Source organism: Sus scrofa, chromosome 1, assembly GCF_054392235.1.
Source record: "Sus scrofa isolate SSC_HxYL_T2T_F1_AM1 chromosome 1, Sscrofa_HxYL_maternal_Yorkshire_Landrace_v2.0, whole genome shotgun sequence".
NCBI classification, from domain to species: domain Eukaryota; kingdom Metazoa; phylum Chordata; class Mammalia; order Artiodactyla; family Suidae; genus Sus; species Sus scrofa.
The window spans coordinates 199,262,368-199,284,579 of NC_139383.1; the positions used below are offsets into that span (position 1 = coordinate 199,262,368).

General features: G+C 40.1%; 1 protein-coding gene across 5 annotated transcripts in view; it reads left to right on the forward strand.

Moving 5' to 3' along the window:
• DAAM1 (dishevelled associated activator of morphogenesis 1) overlaps window positions 1–22,212 on the forward strand; it is a 175,713-nt gene that overhangs the window by 112,716 nt on the left and 40,785 nt on the right. For all 5 annotated transcript variants that reach the window (XM_021102688.2, XM_084982491.1, XM_084982494.1 and 2 more), the window contains exons 4-13: window positions 7,460–7,531; window positions 13,198–13,292; window positions 15,963–16,296; window positions 17,211–17,321; window positions 17,439–17,542; window positions 18,657–18,723; window positions 18,931–19,048; window positions 19,485–19,623; window positions 19,901–19,959; window positions 21,655–21,842. In XM_021102688.2, the coding sequence (XP_020958347.1) occupies window positions 7,460–7,531; window positions 13,198–13,292; window positions 15,963–16,296; window positions 17,211–17,321; window positions 17,439–17,542; window positions 18,657–18,723; window positions 18,931–19,048; window positions 19,485–19,623; window positions 19,901–19,959; window positions 21,655–21,842 (1,287 nt within the window). The remainder of the gene's footprint in view (window positions 1–7,459; window positions 7,532–13,197; window positions 13,293–15,962; window positions 16,297–17,210; window positions 17,322–17,438; window positions 17,543–18,656; window positions 18,724–18,930; window positions 19,049–19,484; window positions 19,624–19,900; window positions 19,960–21,654; window positions 21,843–22,212) is intronic.

The window sequence follows — 22,212 nt, forward strand, 5'->3', positions numbered from 1 at the left end:
CTTGATCATTACACAAGGGATAGAATTTCTTGAGCCTGTACTATCATAGTTAATGTGTTTTCTAATAGCATTTTCTTTAAAACTGGAACAGGTTTTCTTACTATTTTGTTGCCCTTGTCCTATAATGAAAATTATCAGAATGAAATTTACTTTGTACCTTTCTGCTATTGAAATTCATTTAAACCTTAATATGTATCTACTATTTTTGAGTTGATGGTACTATTACCTATTGCTAGAAGATTTTTAGCCAATTTAGGTAGTGAAAGAGTGTGTCTTTCTTTCCTAAGTAGTGTTGTCTAAGAACCTCATGAGTTTTTAACAGTGAATGGTGATTTATGGCTTTAGTTGGCCAAGTGCATGTGGCTCCAGCCTGTGATTTGTGGTCTAGTGAACAACCACAGAACATGTCCTTTACAATTGATTGACCTTTGCATGGTCTATTCTGGGCCTTACTAAGAGCATTTTAAACTAAAGAAAAAACTGTATCAGTTCTTACATATTATTACTTGATCCTGTTGAAAATGTGTGCTGTGGTAATTTCAAAAGAAGTATCCTTTACTTTCAAACTTTAAAATTTAGGTTGTACTTTGAGACCCACTTATATACTGAAAGACTTCAGCTGCCACCAAGAAATTGTTTGTGACACAAATATGTGAGTGTGGAAATTTTAGACAGTGTTAGCATGCTTCAGGTATGTGACTCTTAGCCCAAACCATATAGTTTCTTTTCTGTATAAATAGCTGATATTAGGGTTATAGCCTGTTTTAGAAATAGAAAATCTGGTAAGGGAAGGTAATAAGAGAAATGTTTTAAAATATTTGCTGTGAGGAGCAGAAGGGTGCTCCAGGGGTAAAGAAAAGAAAACACCCCAAATGTTTCAGAATCGTAATGTGATATATTTCATGTCAAAAACCTTAGAAAAAGCAAAGTTCTTATCCTAACAGAACATGTAATGCTTTTCACCATATTCCTATTTTAATTGTGAAAGCAGGGCATGTTCTTAGTAAAATGAAAGTCTGAATTATACAAAAGTTTATGAGTAGAAGATTTTTCCTACTGCTACCCAGGAGTATCCATTATTAAATTTTATTTGTATCTATTTCCAAAAATGTTTGTGTATAGTGTACATATTTTTCTTCTCTAGATGGGAAGTAATATTTTAAAACTTTTTCTTCCTCTGTAATATCGCCCGTCATTTTTAATATCATTACACAACTCTGCTTCACTCTTTGCTACTGCTCCAAAGTAATTTATTCAGCCATTCCCTTTTCTATATATTTGTTAACTTTATTATATGCAAATTCAAACAGCACTGCAATGGAAAAAAAAATCTTTGTAACATGTATTTGTTCAAGTGTGAACATGTAATCATAGGCTAAATTCCTGAAAGTAGGGAGTTCCATCGTGGCTCAGTGGTTGACGAATCCGACTAGGAACCATGAGGTTGTGCGTTTGATCCCTGGCCTCACTCAGTGGGTTAAGGATCCGGCGTTGGTGTGAGCTGTGGTGTAGGTTGCAGACTCGGCTCGGATCCCGAGTTGCTGTGGCTGTGGTGTAGGCCGGTGGCTACAGCTTCAATTAGACCCCTAGCTTGGGAACCTCCACATGCTGCAGGTGTGCCCCTAGAAAAGACCAAAAAAAAAAAAAAAATTCCTGAAAGTAGAGTTGCAGAGTAAAAAGCTGTGTATGTTTTAAATTTGAACAGTTATTGCCAAAATTTACCCCGACCGTAGCTAGAGATTCTGGAATGGTATCATTATCATCCTATCTAATAATATTTACTGAACATTTCTATATGTACTGTTCCTAGTGCTTTATTTACTTGTATTAACTTATTAAATCCTCACAATGACCCCATGAGGTAGGTACCCCTTTTACAGAAAAGGGAACTAAAACTGAATCACACACAGAAGTTATTTACCTTGCCTGCCTGGAAGCCACTAAAGGTCATAAGTAAGTGGCTGAGGATTCAAATACATGTCTGCGGATGGTGGTGGAAATGGAATTCAGTCTGCTTGGATTGGTAGAAATATAGTAGTGAAATGAGAGACAGAAGTCTGGGATAGAGCTGTGAATGTTTACCTCAGAAAGAGTGCAAACAAATAATGCAAAATGTATCCTTATGGGCTCAGAAAAACAAATGCACTGTTGAGCACTTAAAGAGGATGGGAGAGAATCTCTTGGATTTTTTTTCTTAGTAGCCACTGATCAGAGATTTGCAATGAAAAATGTGCCAGTTGAATATAAAGTGAGGTTAGAAAGACTGTATTTTTTTTTTACCTTCTAAGTTTATTTGAGCCTGATTTAAATTAAAAAGTCAGTGTTCTTGAAGGTCCCTCATATTGACATGTTCCCTTTTTGAGAAAAGCTTTTTTGTTTTGTTTTGTTCTGTTCTGTTGTTTTTGTTTCTTAAGAGTTTGAGATTATAGGAGCAAAGGGGAAAACCTAGAAAAGGGATTAAAGCTGTAATCGGTACAGGCTAAAAGCAAAGGCAGACTGTCCAAGTACCCATCCAACAGGGAATTCTCTCCATGAATACCCTTATTGATGACTATCAAGCTGCTAAGAAAACAGGATGAGTTGGATTAGAGAAATAATAAAATAACTAATGTTGAGGATACTTTCCCCTTCTGATTACCTTGTAAAGGAAGTAGCTGTAGAAAGTTAAGGGTTTTGTAACTGAATCACTGAACAGCATAAACTTTAAATTATTGATTTTAGAAATTGATTCCTCAGACTAAGTATAGTAGCACACCATGTTTTTCATGACATCTAATTGTTAGAGCTATATAGAATTTTAGAGCTTATAGGGACTTTAGAAACAGTCTGGTCTCGGGAGTTCCCAATGTGGCTTAGTGGGTAAGAACCCAGCGTAGTGTCTGTGAGGATGTGGGTTTAGTCCCTGACCTCCCTCAGAGTGTTAAGGATATGGCTTTTCCATAAGCTGTGGCAGAGGCCAGCAGGTGCAGCTCCAGTTCACCCCTTAGTCCGGAAACTTGCATGTGGTGCAAGTACAGTTGTAAAAAAAAGACAAAAAAAGAAGAAAACAGAAACAGTCTGGTCTCACTTCTTATTTTGAACAGAAGAAAAACGAGACTCAAAGATATTTAAATTTACCAATAAATGCTGATTGAGTAAACTGCCAAGCAAGTTCTAGACTCTCATCTTTGCATGGCCTTATCTGGTCATGCCAGCTCTCTGAATATAAGTGATGTTTGCAGATATTCTCAAAAGCTAATTATCAGTGGAGAATTTAATAACATAAAATGTTTGTATCAATTCAATTCTAATTTTCTAATAGACCTTCTAAAGATGGACATATAAACCTAAATGCTTATTACATTTTCAAGAGGAAACAACTGGATATTAATATGAATTATCCATTCTGTAGGTAGAATAAAAGGAGCGTTTAATGTGATTGCTAGGAGTTCCCTTCGTGGCTCAGCAGTTAATGTTCCTGACTAGAATTCATGAGGATGCAGGTTCCATCCCTGGCCTCGCTCAGTAGGTTGGAGATCCGGTGTTGCTGTGAGCTGTGGTATAGGCCGCAGACACAGCTTGGATACTGCGTTGCTGTGTCTGTGGCATAGGCTGGTGGCTGCAGCTCCAATTCTACCCCTGGCCTGGGAACTTCCACATGCCTGCCGTGTGATTGCTAGAATTTGTATTACTATAAGACAACCTTCTCTGGGTATCATTGAGAGTTATCTACAATCTGGCTTTTTTTTTTTTTTCTTTTCTTTTCTAGGGCCACACCCATGGCACATGGAAGCTCCTAGGCTAGGAGTGGAATATGCCATAGCCACAGCAACAACAGATCCGAGATGCATTTGTGACCTATGCTGCAGCTTGTGGCAATGCCAGATCCTTAACCCAATGAGCGAGGCCAGGTATCTAATCCACATCTTCATGAATACTAGTCGGATTTTGTAACCCGCTGAGCCAAAACGGGAACTCCTCTACAATCTTTCTTAGAGAAGGGGAAAGCAACTTTTTTAAAGAATAGAATGATGGCAGAATTCCTGCGTCTTAGAGAAAAGTTCTAATGGAATCAGTGATGGACATGGCGACAAGCAGGGTTAGATGTGTATGGTTTGGAGAGGGTTTTGTTTACAATTCAGTGTCCACCACTGGTCAGTGCTATTGGCTTATCTTCAAATGTGCTTAAAAAATCCCCATGAAGACCGCCTAGAACATGAGGTGTATAGCAGAATAGGAGAATAGGTTCGCAAGAGCTTCTTAAGCACTGTCTGCATGCATACGTATAGATAGATGAGGTGTTGATAGAGGTCCCACAGATGGAGTCTAGAGGGAGGGTTCAGAGGTAACTCGGGTAAAACATCAGGCCTTAGGAGAATAATAATCAGAAATGTTGAATGTACCAAAAGTAGCAATAAGGGTTTGGGGGAAATGAGCTCATTTTTGGCCACTAACCATGTCTGAATCTCTTATTTTGAAGTGGGGGACCAAAAGGCCAGCTCTGCACTCAGTGTTTTTGCTTGTGGTTAATCTGAGGTCTAATCTTGGGAAAGAGGTTGCCATGATTCTTTCCCACTGCCTCTGAATTTCCAGCAGGATGACCTTTAGCATCTCATCTCTCCTCCCTTTGCCTCTGTTTCCTCTCCACTAATGAGTGTAGTAACAGCACCTACTCTCACAGGGTAGATTAAACAAAGACCACAGTGCTCAGAACAGTGTTTGATGCACAGTAAGCTCTCTAAGCATTGGATATTGCTGTTGCTTCTATTATAACTACAATAATACAGTTTACACAAGCTTGTGTATTTTTCCACTTGTTTCTCCAGAGCAAGTAAATAGAATGGAGGCAGATGGCTCAAAGGATAATGTGTTAGAGGTTGGTAATCCATAGGACCCAGTTGCCTTCCAGGAGTGTTATACATGTTGCTTTTCCATCATTGGTCCCTCTCATGGCTTTTTAGGAGAGAATCTCTCTTTCGGCAAGTCTCCATGGCCAGTGTTTTGAAGGGACCTCGGAGTACACTTGCATTCATCTCCTGGCATGTGTCCCTTTATCATTATAGACTCTAGTAGCCACACAAAGGAGGGGGAGAGTTTGTGCCCATGAGTTTCTCTTGGCCACTGTAGCACACATCTGGATAACAGGACCAGGATTGCCTAGGGGAAAGTGAAGATGCCTTGCTAAAATGAAGACTGCTGAGGACCACCTCCAGGGATATAGTGATAACACTTAGTACTTTTATGAGAAGCTTTCATATACGTTAGCTCATTTGATTTTCTCAGCACTGAGGCATGTAAAATAAACATGAAACTTTCTCCCCCTTATTGTGACTGCAGTATCTAGATCTACTTTTAGTCTGTTTACATTATTTTAAAAACATTTTCAAAGTGTAAAAGATTTTTCTCTGTATATTAATCTTAAGCTTCTAAAATGATCTCTGTTTCATAACTATGACTATTAAGCTTACAACACGTTCTCATGAGACCCCAGACATGGGATGTGATTTTATTGTAGTTTTGGAAATTTGCCCTAGTTTGAGGGACTTGAAAGATCTGGCACCTTCTGTTTCATTTTATAGGTTCAAATACTATTGAATAGCACTGTGGGTTTTGGCTTGCTGAATACATTGGTAACAGTGAGTTTTTTGTAACTCAGAGATTCTGTTTTAAGGGGAGAGAAGGGTTCAACATTCACACTACCATTGTAGCTATTTTATTAGCATGTTAAATAATAATCAGAGGCTATTCTAAAGACTCATCAGATTTCCTAAGCTTTTTAAAGCCATGGAAGTGTAATCCAGTCCAACTTCAAAGCTGCTGCTATAGCCCTTGTCCCCATCATCTGGCTTGTTCAGTCTCCAGATGAAATTCATGCAACTGCCTGGGTTCAGATATCAGTTACTGCCAGCTTTTAAGACAGTGTAAGCAATGCTTACCTGCCCCCTTTTTGTAACTATTTAAAGAAGAGTTTTGAAATTGTTCATTGCATTAGAGCAATGTGTTTAGTTTCCCTGTTAAGTAAAGCACAGGACTGAAATAAATAGCCAGCCCCACCTTGACACTGTTACTTAAGGGTTGGGATCTTGACACCAGAAAATAGGTAGTAACTACTTCACTGTCCAGTAGCAGCTCCGTGTACCTGGCCCAGCTCTTCTCCAAGGTGATAGGAGATAGGGATTGTGCTAAGGTGCTCTCTGAATGTGGAGCTAGAGAAGAGCTGAAACTTTGCTCTTTGAGTTTGATCACACAAATGACTTAAAGCCATGCCGGTTTGCACCACTGCGGTCTGTACTGGCTTCTAGTGGACTCCATGCTCAGATGGAGCAGAGGCCCCAGCCAGCTGAATTAGTGGGGAGGTGTGGGCTCAGGTTGGCACAGCTCTCCCACCCAAAGAGGTCCTGGGAGCTCTGGTGTTGGCTTTAAGTCACCTGGTTTGTAAGACGCAAGATTGGCTGGAGCAGTTTAGGAATGGGTTCCTGAATTCCTTAGGTTTCAGTTCTCTTCAACTAAAACGTGTTACATTTTCTCTAGCCCACAAGCTGCCTCAGCGCAAGGGTTGAGACTAATGTGTGTTCATTTTATTACCTTCCATCCAGTGTTAGGCTTTATTTTACCCCCCTCATGTTAAGCAGTACCTAGTTTTGGTCTTCCAATGAAACCCTTCTTCAGAATTTTTACTGTCTGCTGGAGCCTGAATAAATTAATGGAAAAAGTCTAGTTAACCACTGGCCAAATCCTTTGGTCACTGTACAACAAGCTCCCTCCTGGAGTTCCCGTCGTGGCACAGTGGTTAACAAATCCGACTAGGAACCATGAGGTTGCAGGTTCGATCCCTGGCCTCGCTCAGTGGGTTGAGGATCCGGCGTTGGTGTGAGCTGTGGTGTGGGTTGCAGACTCGGCTCGGATCCCGAGTTGCTGTGGCTGTGGTGTAGGCCGGTGGCTACAGCTCCAATTAGACCCCTAGCATGGGACCCTCCATATGCCGTGGGAGCTGCCCAAGAAACGGCCAAAAGACAAAAAAAAAAAAACACAAGCTCCCTCTTTTGCAGATTTCACCCAGATGTGTAGTCCAGCAATATGTAGCCAGTATGACACAGGACCTAGACAACCTTTGTCCTTGCAGCAAACACAGACCCTCAATGATATTGTGCCCCTAAAGGAAAAGCATTGTACTACATGTGGCTAAGTTCCCATTTAATCTCTCCTCGATCCATAGTTCAGAAAATGTCCCCTTTGTCACATCTAATTCTTATTTCAGCACTCTCTGTGGATCAGGAAGACCACCCTAGTCAAGGGTCAAGGGGATGGTCTGATGATTTAAGGCCAACATTAAAAGACAAATATCTTATATCTTAGTGTCTTCTAATGGTTTATGTGGGCCAGTGTCTAGAGGCTCTGGGGGTCAGATGTGCTTATGACTGTTGCATATATACATCTGGTGTACATCACTTTTTTTTTTTTTTTTTTTTTCCCTCTTTAGGACCAGGAAGAAAACAAGGGAGCAACAAGTTGGCCTGAATTCTACATTGATCAGCTCAATTCCATGGCTGCTGTAGGTATCCTTTCTGCTCTTCCACACCCAGTTTAAAATGCAAGTTGAGTACAAAGCATACAGTTGCACAATAAACTCACTTGAGTAAGAATTACCAAACGTTATTATGTTTCCAAACTCCATTCCAAACACTCAATGTTGGGGGATAAAATGGAGGCAGGAGTGATACTTGGTGAAAGGATTTTGTCTAGTATGTTTTAAATAAAATTAGCACATGTTAAAATATAAGTGAGTTTATTGTTATTAGAGGAACTATCATAAATCTGGCTTCTGTTCAACTTTAACTTGCAATTGCTCTTACCAGTCATTTGGAACTTTGAACAGACAGAACCATTCTGAAAATTAATACTGTTTTTTTCTTTCTTTTTTTTTTAATGGTCACACCTGCGGTATATGGAAGTTCCTGGACAATGGGTTGTATCAGAGCTGCAGCTGTGGCCTACTCCACAGCCACAACAGCAGATCTGAGCTGCATCTGCAACCTTCACCACAGCTTGCAGCAATGCTGGTTCCTTAACCCACTGAGGGAGGCCAAGGATAGAACCCACAGCCTCACAGAGACAGCATTGTCCTTAACCTGCTGAGCAACAGTAGGAACTCCTAAAAGTTAATACCATTTAAAAATAGTACAACGAGAAGTTCCCTTGTGCTGCAGTGGGTTAAGGATCCAGCATTTTCATTACAGTGGCTCAAGTCACTGCTCTGGTGTAGGTTCCGATCCCTGACCTGGGAACTTTCACAAGCCACAGTTGCAGCCAAAAATAATACGTAAATTTTTAAAAATTAAAAAATAAAAATTGTACAATGCAAGTATTCCTTCACTGTTCTCTTCCCATTTTTTAAAAATTTAAATTGAGAACTTTCTTGGTTCCCGGGTTCTTGATCTTACAGGGTACCAAGGTACTGTTTTACTCACACAAATAACAAAAGAAGTTCATTGAATAAGTGCTTTAATGAAAAGGTATAATAATAATAATGCTGAGATGTCCTTGGGAAATCTTCAGTACTTGGGATTTGGGGGTCAGTAATTGCTAAAAATGCATTGTCAATGTCTAAAATATGCATTCTGATCACGTTGGATGGCTTGGTGATGTCAGTGGGATCTGAGTGAGGGGTATCTGTTGATCCAGCTGAAATGACAGCAGAAAACATGTCATCAGCATTTGAGCCTTAATAGCTTAAACTCTAATCATGTTGTTAAAAAGTGGATGTTGTCCACAGTAGCGCAGTCTTTGCCTCAGTGGGCAAACTCAGAATTTTAAGAGTTAATCTGTTAGGTCCAACTATGAGTTTATTATGTTCAAGCAGATGATAGCTTCCATAATACTTTTCCATACCTCTCCCTTTCCTGCTGTCCCCAGAGTCCTTGTGGAGAATTAGTTTCTTATCTCATAGAGCAAACATTTTAGATTGTCTAATTTTTGCTGCTGCTGCAAAAGTTAAAAACTGACTAGAATATGTGAACCATCACGCTTTTGCTAAACTTTGAGGCCTTGACTTTTAGTAACTTCCTCTTTTCTGACTTTTTCTTTGAAGATGCTTCTTCTGCTGTCACACAGTGAATAATAAACAGCCTGTGAACGTGAACAGGGCTGTATAAATTATAGAAGGAACTGCATAAGCTTTTGCCTCAAGGGTTTCTCGCCTAAAAACACAGCAGAAAAGAACAGAAGATAGCTATCAAATCCTTATACCAGGCATCCTATACATGGCAAGGATGAGAAAAGGGTGATCTCAGCATTTGTGTGAATATGTTAGCAAAACAGGAGGCTTGTAATGACCATCAGGGATTTTCTCTGCATCTGCCTAAGCACTAGTAATGTTGAGCCATTTACATTTCCTGTACGTAAAGGTTATTTTCCGAATTCTTGTTCTTAGCTAGTAGAGAACGAAAGAGCTGTCAGGCAGATAGTCTCGCTTTCAAATTAAGTCAGCTTTGTTTGATGTCTAACAAGAGAAGTTGCCCCTTTGTTAGTGAATTCACTTCCATCAATGGAGAACTACTAAATAACTATGGATTTTTCCTTTCTTCAAATTTTGGGGCACTTAGGTTAACTTGTATGTTAGCGACGAAGCCCAGGCCTTGTCCAGAGTGAGGTCTGGCCTGTGATGTGCCAACATGTGGCACTTCTCTAAGGGCCTCCCTTCTCCTTCGTCCAGTTCCTTGGACAATCTTTTGTTACACTCATGAGTTGTCTGTATTTTAATTATATTTGCTTCCTAATCCAAAGCCCTTTCCAGGAGCCTCTCAAGGCTGTTAAATGGACAGTCACGTTGCTATTCTTTATGGGTTTTAAACCTAACAAAACTTTCTAATGCTCCTATAAGGACAGAGCCAGCATCTTTCCAGGGTTAAGGGTAAAAGACGATGAAATAAAGAGGGCTCCTCCTGCGTACATAAAGGAACAAGGAGGCCTGATAAGACCAGAAACCCAATGCTGAGTCTTCTGTCTTGCTCACCATATTTGTTGCCACTGCCTCCTCCTGTAGTTCTAGTTGGTCTCTCTGATTGAAAGAATCCTGACAGCATGCAGCAGAAATCCTAAGACATGGTCCCTGGGGACTGGAAAGGCATGTGATTCCTCCAGATCCTTTCATGGCCTGGCAGCTACACTCTGGCTCTCTGCTTCAGAAATTGTTGAAGGCCATTTATCCACATTGTCATCATCCATTGTCTTCAGCATCTATAGCAACTGCTGCTGCTGTGTACATCTGTGACAGGCAGTATAACAGGCACTTTACATGCTGTTTTCAGTCCTTACAAGCACCCTGTGCTACAAGTACTATTAATAGATAAGGAGCCTGAGGCTCAGAGGAGGGTCACCTTGCCCAAGGTCATCTCATTAGAAATAGTAGAGCTGGAATCTACATCTGTCCATCTCAGCTCAAAGACTCCTTTCCAGTTTGCCTCTCACTGGCTCAGTTTTTAGAATCCTTTGGCACATAAAAGAGGTCTGGTAATCCCACCCACGGCCCCACCTCCCAGCTTTTCTGAGATGGGGGCAGGCATCTGGAGGGTCTGATAAACAGTCCAGGTTGAGAACCACAGCACTTACTGGTCTGTGAAGCCCTTTGTGGAACAAGTTCAGTTACTTTACAGAAGCCTCTTAACAAAAATGCTTTGTTCTTTAAAGGACCCCCGAGTGATCTGTTGGCTTTAAAAGAGTGAAAAACAGTATAATAAAAGAGTGTGTGTTCCAGAAAGACCTGGGCTTTCTTGCTGTGCGGCTTCTACATGTGCTCTCAGGGAGGGAGAATGTAAGGTGAAGTTCAGCGTGCTTAGCGGGTTGGCTTACTGATTTCACACCAGTGAAATGTTTCAAACAGGAGCTTAGTTCCAGACTCCTAGCCAGGAGTGGTCTCTGTGCCCAATTTGTGCATCGCTCTCAGCCCTGTCTGTTCTAGTGTAAACCTTAGCAGCTTTAACCAGAAGATCCTCTGCCAGGATGCACTTTGTCCTTTGCCCACTTCTCATGTGAGCAGAGATTTAGTAAATGTGTAGAGCACCCAAAAAGGCCGCCACAGGCCTGTCCAGGATATGCCAAGGCGCAGACTGGATGTCTGGCCTAGCCGCCATCTTCAGAAATGTAGGCATATCTCCCCTTTCTAGGAAAAGCTGCAAACTTAGACTTCTTGCTGAATGTAAAGCTTGAAAACTTGAACGTTATATAAATTATTTCATTTTGAAAAGTCACATTAGAATATCAGGTTCATCTGCATAGCCTCAGTTTCCTCACTATAGTAAAAATCTTCGATGCAACTCTAATATTATTACACAAAGAAAAGAGCATACTGTCTTCTGTTTGGGGAGGCAAGTAATAGTCTTTATATTGGGAAAGAAAGTAACAATTTAAATTTCTTGACTCTCCATAAATCTCCCATTGCCTTTGGGGAGAGACTTAATGTAGTCTGCCTTTATTTGGCTATTCCACCCTCTCCAAGATTGTTAAAAGGAAAAATATGCACATCTTTACTTAGTATTAATGAACCACAGTAAGAAACGTGTGTAGTCTTTAATTTGGTGGGAGGGTTTTGCGTGACTAAGTTTAAGGACAAGAAGTGATGTTCACAAAAATCTTGATTCTGAGCTGCAGATTCAAAGTGATTGCTTAAGAGCCTAAATCAGTTCAGCTGTGCCACAGGAGATTAAACGTACTTGGCTGGATTTGTGCTAAATTTTCCGGGAGATGGGTCTCACACAGCCGTAAAGAAATTCATTGGCTATTTCTGCATGCAGCTTCTCCCTTACCATCCTCTGGTGACAGCTGTCCAGGAGTTTCACCAGCAAGAGAACAGCTTTAGTAGAAACAATGTCAAGTTTACAAAACCAGACTTTACTGATTTTTATTTCAGTTGCCATAAATGCTACTGATACATGTTTGCTTTGGGCTTTACCTTCCTAATTGTGAAGTCAAATTTAGGCTTTAGTAAGCATTTAGTTACTTAATGCTTATAGTGTTAACTTGAAAAATTTACACGAAGTCCCCCCTTGATGATTTGTGGTCCTGAAAGAAAGGGAGAGACTGGATCACTGAGACATGTGGACAAGAGCCAAGTGCTTCCCCCCACCCCAATACCCCAATCTGTTTCCCAACCATGCATTTTATCAGAATTGATAACAGGTAAAAAGACTGAAACTGGACAAGCACATGTTAAGAGGAGGAAGGCGGGGTGCCTGTGGTTTTGTGGATGGAGGCACCCAGGACCACAAGACTTAGGGATACATTTAGGACATTTCAGTTATCATGGGGTAAAAGGAAAGGAAAAGACTTTTCAACAAGTCTATGAAACTTACTGGCATTCATGACTTTATAATATCAAACTGAGACTGGGTTCCTTAGAGCCTTGTTCTTCAAAATGGGTCCACATACTGCAGCATCAGCACTGCATGGGAAACTGTCAGGAGTGTAGTATCTTAGGCTTCACCTCAGATGTGCCAAATCAGGGCCTGGATTTTAACAAGATCCCCAGGCGATTTGTAGCCACATTCAAGTTTGAATAGCACTGCTCTAGTAGACCCCTGGGTAGGGAGAGAGCCCACACTCACACACCGCTCACATTCCATGTCCTGATTTCCAAGTGATGTTGAATTATTTCTAGGTATGTAATAAGTATTTCCTCTGGAGGAATTGTCTATCTTTATATCAGGTCCAGTTTAATTATTCTTCTTAAAAAATAATTTGATGTAAGAAAAAGTATAAAAGATTCCTTTTTTTTTTTTTTTTTTTGCTGAGGGATGGGAGCAATAGCATGGGAAAATTGCTGCTTGACTGTATTTGATCATGTGATAATGTTATTAGCTTCAGTTGCCAGAATGTTACATTTAACTGCAGGTCTGATCTTCTATCAAATGGAAATAGTAATATCTTCATCAGAATGTAGTTATGGAATGGTTATATAAGTGTTTGGATAACTTAATCTCTTCTAAGATTTCTCAACATTTCCTTAAAGCATTACCTAAATTCTAAAGGACTAATCTGCAATAGAATGAATTTGTGGAATTCTTGAAGCTTTTGCTCTACCTTTTGGCTTATAGTAAATCTTAGTTGTAGTCTTATTGATTATATGTATTAAAAGTGATAGTAGCCTGTAATCTGTGGGCTTGTCTTATTTGTACCATAATTAAAACAGAGAAATTGAAAAGTAACTTTGTTTTCTCTGCATAGAGAAAATCTCTGCTGGCTTTAGAGAAGGAAGAGGAAGAAGAGAGAAGTAAAACTATTGAGAGTTTGAAGACAGCATTAAGGACGAAACCAATGAGGTGATTTTTTATTGGGTTGCAAGTACTACTTGTCTCTTCTCTTTTTCTTTTCTTTTTTTTTTTGTGGTCTTCCTCCCTTCTTTTTTTCTTCCTTCTCTTGTCTTTTTTTTTTTTTTAACACTAGCCAAACTTTTGAGGAAGTTTTAAAAACATGTAATTGAACCATGGATGAAATACTTTAATTATTGAACATTCAATAAATTGTTTATCTTTGGTAAAAGGTATGCAGACTTAAGCCATTAAATGGCTAAAATTAAAGAGAGAGAAACTAAGAAGCATTGGTGCAGATGGTATAGGTGTTGGGAATGTAAAATGGTGTGACCACTTTGGAAGATGGTTAGGCAGTTCTCAGTGTTAAACATAGTGCTGTCATGTGACCCAGTAATTCTACTCCTTGATGTATAGCCAAGGGAAGTGAAAATATGTCCCCTAAAACCTTGTATGTGTATGGCACTATTATTTATAGTAGCGAGAATTTGGAAACCCCTAAATTCTATCAATTGATGAATTGATAAGTAAAATGCAATATAGCCACACAATGGAATATTTTTCGGCCATTAAAAGGAATGGAATACTGATATATGCTCCAACACAGATGAGCCTTGAAAGTAATCATGCAAAGTGAAAAAAGCCAGACACGAAGAACCACTTATTATGTGATTTCATTTATATGAAATATCCATAAAAAGCCAATCCATACAGAGAACCAGAGAGAGAGGGAAATGGTCTTTTGGGGGTGATTCGAGTATTCTAAAATCAGATAGTGACAGTGTTGCACAGCTTTCACTTCCCTGTATATCAGGAGTAGAATTGCTGGGTCATGTGGCAACACTATGTTTAACACTGAGGAACTGCCCAGGGGTTTTCCAAAGTGGTTGCACCATTTTACATTCCCTCCATCTATACCATCTCTACCAATGCTTCTTAGTCTCTCTCTCTCTCTTTTTTTTTTTTTTAATTTTAGCCATTTAATGGCTTAAGTCTGCATATCTTTTAATTGAAGACAATTCATTGAATGTTCAATAATTAAAGTATTTCATCCATGGTTCAATTAACTAAAAGCCACCGAATTGTACATTTGAAAGTATGAATTTTATGGCATGTGAATTATATCTGAATAAAACTGTAATAAAAGAAATAGATGGGCAAACTAATGGAGTTCCCATTGTGGCTCAGCAGGTTAAGAACCTGACATAGTATCCATGAGGATGCTTGTTTTATCCCTGGCCTCACTCAGTGGGTTAAGGATCCAAGTGGAATAGGTTGTGGCTCTGATCTGGCATGGCTGTGGCTGGCAGCTGCAGCTCTGATTCTACCCTTAGCCTGGGAACTTCCATATATTGCAGGTGCGGCCCTAAAAAGAAAAAGAAAAAAGAAAGAGAGGGATGGGCAATCAGCTTCTACTTTTACCTCTCACACCTTCATTTTCCACTAATGCCTCTAAGTTTTGGTGGGAGATGGGGGTGCTTGAAGGTACATTTTATTAGCACAAGTGCTATGAATGAAGCTTGGCTGTATCTAGATCATGTGGTCGATGTGATGGCTGGAAAATAAAGATTCACTATGTTTGTAAAATGCTAAGAAAAATCCACTGATTCCTCAAAAATTATATACAGTTGTATAACATAAGTTTTCTAGCCTGTCTTAACAGTGTTTCCTTCTGTATGTGTGTTCTGAATTCTCAGATGTTAATGAGCATCCAAGGCTAAATAAGTTTGGAAATTCTGGAGTGGTTTCATCAGTAGGTTATGTTACTTCTGAACTTTTCAGAGGCTTAACCTGCAGATGTGCAATATGAATTATTCTTATTGATTGACTTTACAATAAGTAAGTAATGTAAATATTAATAAGATTAGGGCACAGTAATAAAGTATTGCTTTATATATTGGGATGCCATGTATCAGGTCATACAAAAGAATGTTTTTGCTGTAAACCTTAAGGAAATATAATTTGGCAAGTTATTATCGTAGAGTTTAAGGATGCCCTCTGACTTTCATGGATATGGGGCAGCCTTTGGTCAGTGGCCAACACATAAAAGTACGTGGGGACTGGATGCTATAATAACACAAGATCAGCAGATGACTTTAACCTCAGGTGGATATTCTCAATGTCTTCTCGTTCCTGATGTTCTGTGGTTATAAGATATGTTAATTGATTATATCAGTTAAGATTTTATTAATTCAAATGGAAATTTTTTTCACACTTCTGGTTAGACTGACCATTAGGTCTGTGCCAAGGAAGAGCCCAATTAAGAAAACTTCATCAGCGAAATTCCTGTTGTGGTGAAACGGGATGGGTGGCATCTCTGAAACACCAGGACGCTGGTTCAATCCCCTGCCCGGCACAGTGGGTTAAAGGATCTGGTGTTTCTTTTGGTACTTTCAGAGCTACATCTTCTTACTTTCTCCTGCCTACTCCTGCCCTGAAACTTTTCCATTAAGAGCTATTAAAAGATTCCAAAGAGAAGTGTATCCAGTCACTCGCGATAGAACATAATAGAAGATAATGAGAAAAACAATGTGTTTGTGTATATACATATGTATATATATGACTGGGTCACCATGCTGTACAGCAGAAATTGACACAACATTGTAATTCAACTATAAAAAAATTTTTTTTAATTCCAAAGAGACTTAAGTCTGGTACATTTCATCCTTCTTTTTATGACAGGTTTGTAACCAGATTCATCGACTTGGATGGCCTGTCATGTATTCTCAACTTTTTAAAGACCATGGACTACGAGACCTCGGAGTCTCGAATACATACCTCTCTCATTGGATGTATAAAGGCACTCATGAACAACTCTCAAGGTCGGGCTCACGTCCTGGCTCATTCTGAGAGTATTAATGTAATTGCTCAGAGTCTGAGTACAGAGAACATTAAAACGAAGGTAGCCGTGCTGGAAATCTTGGGCGCTGTGTGCCTGGTTCCCGGGGGCCACAAGAAGGTTCTGCAGGCCATGCTGCACTACCAGAAGTATGCCAGCGAAAGAACCCGTTTTCAGGTGGGTGCTTCCTTCTTCATTCAGGCCTCCCGACAGTGCCTTTTCCTGCCCTGAAGGGGAAACAGAACTTGAGATTTCCCCCTGTGGTGATCATTCACGTCGTGACTTCAAGCATTTCCTTCCTCTTAGGCAGAGAGTAGAATATTCTTCCTGTAGTTAATCAGTCCAGGGTTGTGGATTTACAGTAGTCCCCTCTTACCTGCAGATCTGCTTTCCACAATGCCATTTACCCACAGTCAACTGTGGTGTAAAAATATTAAACAGAAAATTCCAGAAATTTTAAACTGTGCAGCTGGTCTGAATAACATGATGAAATCTCAGGCCATCCTGCTCAGTCCCTCCCAGGATGTGAATCATCCTTTTGTCTAGTGTAGCCACACTGTACACAGCATTCAGCGGTTCATATAGGGAAAACATAGTCTCTGTAGAAGTGTATATAGGGTTCAGTACTATCCATGGTTTCAGGCGTCCACTGGGGATCCTGGGACATACCCCCTGAGGATGAGGGGAGATCACTGTTCTGAATTTAAAAACATAGCCCTGCTTCCTACGCATTATATTATACGCTTTTTGATCCACTAAATGGGCGATCCCTAAAAATTTTATGACTTGCCATTCTTGATTTAGGATCTATATAAACAGTGACAGTATGTCACCATATTTCTACTCAAATATAAAAAGCAAGCAGAATTAACCAAGCACAGTCATTTGTACTTTGTTTAATTGTATATTTGAACATAGATGATGTAAGAATTTTGAAAGCAAAGTTTTTAGGACTAATCTTAAGGGGAAAAGCTAGCTTTCTATGGATCAGTGATTAAACATGAGTTTTTAAAAATTAAGTTCTGAATAAAATGAGTGTAAGGTAAGCAATTATATTCAGCCCTTTGTTTTCACGCTTGCATCCTTGGTAGACGTTAATTAATGACCTGGATAAAAGCACGGGGCGGTATCGAGATGAAGTGAGCCTCAAGACTGCCATCATGTCCTTCATCAATGCAGTGCTAAGCCAAGGCGCAGGAGTGGTAAGAGCCTCCTGTACCTCAATTTAAAATATACATTATTAAAGAATAATTTTAAAAGATTACAGATTATCTAGTCTAAAGAGCCTATATATGTACTCATCACCCTTTTACTTTCAGGAAAGTTTGGACTTTAGACTTCATCTTCGCTATGAATTTCTGATGTTGGGAATTCAACCTGTAATAGATAAATTAAGGGAACATGAAAATTCAACATTAGATAGGTAAGTCAGACTGTTCATGCTTTTGCTGTGTGTATAGAGTCCGTCTGTGAACTACTTGTGACCTAAGGAACTTGAACCAAAATGTTGCCGGCTAATAGATGTTTTTATAGTAAGGCTTCTCTCAATGGAAGAAGCAGCACATTGCTTAGGGAACTTGTGTAGTTTTGACTTTAGACTTGAATCCATATCCTTGTCCTGCCACTTCCTTGCTGTGTATTTTGGTCAAGTTACTCAATTTTTCTGAACTTTACTGGTTTTATTCCTGAAGAAATAATGATGCTGCTGTTTGTTGCTCTCTTTCAGAGCTGTTAAGAAAGTTGACTGTAAACCATGTGGAATCACTGGGCACCTTTGATAGACAATCTCTGAATGTTAATTTCCACTTTCCTGTTCATTTGCTCTTGTCTGCAGTCATTTTACAATTTCTAACATATCCTCCCAGCTCTCAGATCTTGCCTTTTACTACTCTTCCCCCTCATGCACACACTCCACCATGCTCTTCTCCTTGATATTCCATGAACATGTCAAAATACCCTTGCCCCAAGGCCTTTGCACCTATTTCTTCAGCATTAAAAGATCTTCCCAAAGATGTCCAGATGACTTGTTCCCTACAGAGACACCTTTTCCAACCTTGGTGTTCACCTTCCTCACCTCACCTCCCATCATCTCTATTCCCTCTACCCTGATGTATTTATCTTCACAGAACTCATCATCCCTGGTGTCAATATTCAATAAATATTTGAATGAATAAGTGAATGGCATGAACATTTGTTTTGTAATCTTTAGTTGAGTGGTCAGTCAAGTTAGTTATATCGGGTTTTCATTCTATAGATTCTGGGAGTAGAACCTGGATTTGATTATTTTGGGATTTGATAAACCTTTATGCCTTGGCCTCTATGTGCTAGGCATCCTAGGCTTTTTGTCTCTTGTAGTGATCTCATTTCATTTAGATGATAGAACATGGTTAAGGGAAGGCATTCAGATTTTGTTGTCTTATTTCTTTTAGAAGTATCTGAAAATTTAGGAAAGGCCATAGTATTAATGTCCTGATTCCCATGTGCCTGTGTTTGTAGGATGTTCTACTTTTAATAGCTTTTCTTTAACTGACTTTCAGGCATTTAGATTTTTTTGAAATGCTCCGAAATGAAGATGAACTAGAATTTGCCAAAAGATTTGAACTGGTATGTATGCTTACAATTATTTTGATTTGACTCAGCAGTTCATAGATTTCCCTGTTGTAATGTGTGTCATAGCGTTGACATATAACCAGAGCAAAATCAAATTTCTGTTTTGCTAAGTGGCTAGATTGCCTTGGATTTGTTTACCTTACCTTGTAGAAATTGATGAACTTGGATGTTGGACTTGGATTTCTTTTTCATATGAAACAGGTTCACATAGACACAAAAAGTGCTACTCAGATGTTTGAGCTGACCAGGAAGAGGCTGACCCACAGTGAAGCTTACCCTCACTTCATGTCCATCCTGCACCACTGCCTCCAAATGCCTTGTGAGTGTATATGTGACTTACCTGAGTGTCTGTGAACATTTAGACATCAGCCAAAGGCCTCTGTCTTCTGAAGAGTGTGGACTAGGTTGGGTGCACACCAGGCATTCCCGACCTTGGTTTTGTGACAGCCCAGTGTGTCTCCACACAGCTTAAGGGGTGTTGTGAAGTTCTCAAAATGACATGAATTATAACTCACTTTGATTTTAAAAATAAATATATGCCTTACAGTACATTTAGAAAGGGGTAGAAAATGCCCCTCAATCATATAAATGATCATTGCCTGTCAGAATTTCAGAAATTTTGGGAAGGGGTGGTGCAGATGTTGCAAACATCTCTCTGGTTCTGTGGCTCTGGTGGATGACCACTGTTGAAAAATGCTCATCCAAGTTTAGAAACCACTTGAAGTATTTCCACCATTCTTTTCTTTTTTTTTTAGACAAGAGAAGTGGCAACACCGTTCAGTACTGGCTACTGCTGGATAGAATTATACAGCAAATAGTTATTCAGAACGACAAAGGTCAAGACCCTGACTCCACGCCTTTGGAAAACTTTAATATTAAGAATGTCGTCCGGATGTAAGTTTCTTCTTATTTGGCAGCCCTTGAGATAATAGTGACAATGTAGGACATTTATTTCAAAATAGCAAGTGGGAGAACTGAAATGTTCTAGAGGTCACCCTTGAGTTCCTATACGTATGCATGTCATATATCTACATAACATCTGGGTTCAAAATGGGTTTCAAGCATGCTGAGGATTTTCTCTGCAGTAAACAATTTTTGTACCCAGAAAGCATGCATTTAGCAGTGGGTCTTTGTGCTTTTTGTAATGAATGCTCCTTTAACTATTATACAGGTTGGTTAATGAAAATGAAGTGAAGCAGTGGAAAGAACAAGCGGAAAAAATGAGAAAAGGTAAATGATGAGGTCCTGATGAGAAGAAGCCATGTTATTGGTTATTGGACAACTCTCCTTACTGTATATTTTAGAAAGCTGCATTGAATCTTCTTACTTTTTTACTTTGGTGCATAAACAGTCTTTCCCCTCCATGTCTTCAGGGCACTTAGCCTGGTTTTTCTTGAATCAAACCATCTTAGTTGTCACGCTGATTCCCAAATATTTCCTCATTTTATTATAACCATGTAAATTTTTTGGAAACATTTGCTGTTCCGTATCCATTACTTCAAATTTTCTTAACTACCATTCATCCCAACCTTCCCCATAACTTTTAGAGCACACTGGGTTTTAAGAAATATAATAAGGGACCCCAGGGAGAACCCAGAATTTTAAAAGAGAAGTATAGGCCTCTTGGTTTTAGTGATCCAGTTCTCCCTGTGACCTTAGTTTGGCTCCAGTTATAAAAAGAGAATTCATGAAGATAATCACTGACCGTTGTAGATGGATGTGTTATGGAATATTAATAGGCCAGAGCTTGGTGAGTATCTCAGTATGTCTTTGGTAGCAACACTCAGCATCAGATCACATAGGGGGTCATTTATGCCCATCATTAGGCCAGCCACTCACAGAATGGATGTAACTTTTCCCCTCCTTAAAAATATTAGCAATTAAAGTTGGACCCATCGAGAAAACAAGCATACTCTAGCCACTGCTCTTTCACTGGGCTGCTGAACTGACTTCCTCTTCCCTGTCCAAGTGATACAGTCACAGCCAGTGAAATACAAGAGCACTCACCCCCACCTTCAGTGTGTTGAAAAGAAGGTCCAAGAGATGCTGAAGCATTTCCTTTCCTCTCATCACATTTTGTCCTTTTCTGTTGAGCAGAAAAGCAGGCTCGCCACTGATAGGGGAAAATACCAAGTGTGATGTTCTGAGTTCTTCATATGAATTCAGGTTGCTCTCAAAGAAGTGAGGTTGCACATACATTTTTATAAATAAATTCCAGAAACTGCTATAGGAAGAATAGAGACAGCAACTAAAAGTTAGGATAAAGAGAGATTATACCTAAGAAGGGGGACAGTGAGTGGTACTGTAGGAATATATCCCAGAATGTGGAAGCTCAGATGTACAAGTTGAAGGGGGTACTTAGGGTCAGTCGAATTGGAACTGCAGCTGCCAGCCTACGTCACAGCAACTCGGGATCCAAGCCGCATTTGTAACCTACACCACAGCTAACAGCAACACCAGATCCATAACCCACTGAGCAAGGCCAGGGATCAAACCTGCATCCTCATGGATACTAGTCGGGTTCATTACTGCTGAGCCACAACAGCAACTCCTCATTCTCATTTCTAATTGGTGGAAAGAGGCCCTGATAATATTCATTTTCCCTAGTGGGACTAAAGGGCTGTGTCTAGGACAAGGTTCTGAATTAAATGCCAAACAGGCACCATTCACCTCCACAGAGCATTGCTCTAGACTGACTGGAGAGCCTCTTCAGCCTTTACAGATTGTAGTTGATAAAAGTTGTTTATCTGAAGCCCCTCTGAGCACCAGTGCCACTAAGCCCACAAATTGCTCCTTTTGTTAAAGCAGAGGAATGTTTATCTAATAAAGAGTCTCACACTCACTCTCAGTCAATTTTCTGTTCAGAGAAAATGCTTCAGCTTTGAAGAGCTCCCCATTTTTATGTCCAATTGTTTTCACATGTAGAGCACAATGAGTTGCAACAGAAATTGGAAAAGAAAGAACGAGAATGTGATGCCAAGACCCAGGAGAAGGAGGAGATGATGCAGACCTTAAATAAAATGAAAGAGAAGCTTGAGAAGGAGACCACAGAGCACAAGCAAGTGAAGCAGCAGGTGGCAGACCTCACGGCCCAGCTCCACGAGCTCAGCAGGGTGAGGCTGCGGACCCCAGGCCGGGTCCCCTGTCACCAGGCAGCTGCGGGGCCTCACTTATTCTGGAGCCCCATCCTTGAGTAAACAGTCCTGCCAGGCGGAGTAAAGCCTGAGCATCTCCTGACCCATCCCAGGGGCTTAGCACCTGCGCCCTTGGTTTGCCGCACTCCTTAGGCAGCAGAGGCAGTTGTGGTGTGTGTTCTACAATCAGATCCTCTCACATGGGCAAGGAAACCCTGTTAACTCTGAAAACAAGCACTGATTTCATGAAAACCAAACTGTAGGGTGGCTCCAGAAGTGAGCGACATGCGAGCCCTTTCCAGACAAGCACTGGAGTGCCTGCCCCACACAAGTCCCTTCAACTTACTGC